This window comes from Trypanosoma theileri, assembly GCF_002087225.1.
Source record: "Trypanosoma theileri isolate Edinburgh chromosome Unknown TM35_Tth_17_V1, whole genome shotgun sequence".
Lineage (NCBI taxonomy): Eukaryota > Euglenozoa > Kinetoplastea > Trypanosomatida > Trypanosomatidae > Trypanosoma > Trypanosoma theileri.
The window spans coordinates 25,848-26,130 of NW_021639859.1; the positions used below are offsets into that span (position 1 = coordinate 25,848).

At 54.4% G+C, this 283-nt stretch overlaps 1 protein-coding gene across 1 annotated transcript; it reads left to right on the forward strand.

Moving 5' to 3' along the window:
• Positions 1-14: 14 nt before the first annotated feature.
• TM35_000171140 (uncharacterized protein) lies at positions 15-281 on the forward strand (the record flags this gene model as incomplete). The annotated part of the gene is made up of 1 exon (XM_029026193.1): positions 15-281. A coding segment is annotated over one exon (267 nt), but the record flags the coding sequence as incomplete, so codon positions are not given.
• Positions 282-283: the final 2 nt, after the last annotated feature.

A 283-nucleotide genomic window follows, 5' to 3' on the forward strand; every position in this document is an offset into this window, starting at 1 on the left:
TATCCACACTTCAAATGGCATTGGCAAATCAGCAGGATCAGCACACCAGGGAGGTGGAACAGCTGCAAACAGAGCTGAGAATTGCAACAGAGCGGGCGGAACGGGCAGAACGTGCTGTAACGGATAGTGCTAGCAGTGCTGAGGAGCGCCACCGTGAAGAGTTATCCACACTTCAAGTGGCATTGGCAAATCAGCAGGATCAGCACACCAGGGAGGTGGAACAGCTGCAAACAGAGCTGAGAATTGCAACAGAGCGGGCGGAACGGGCAGAACGCGCTGTAAC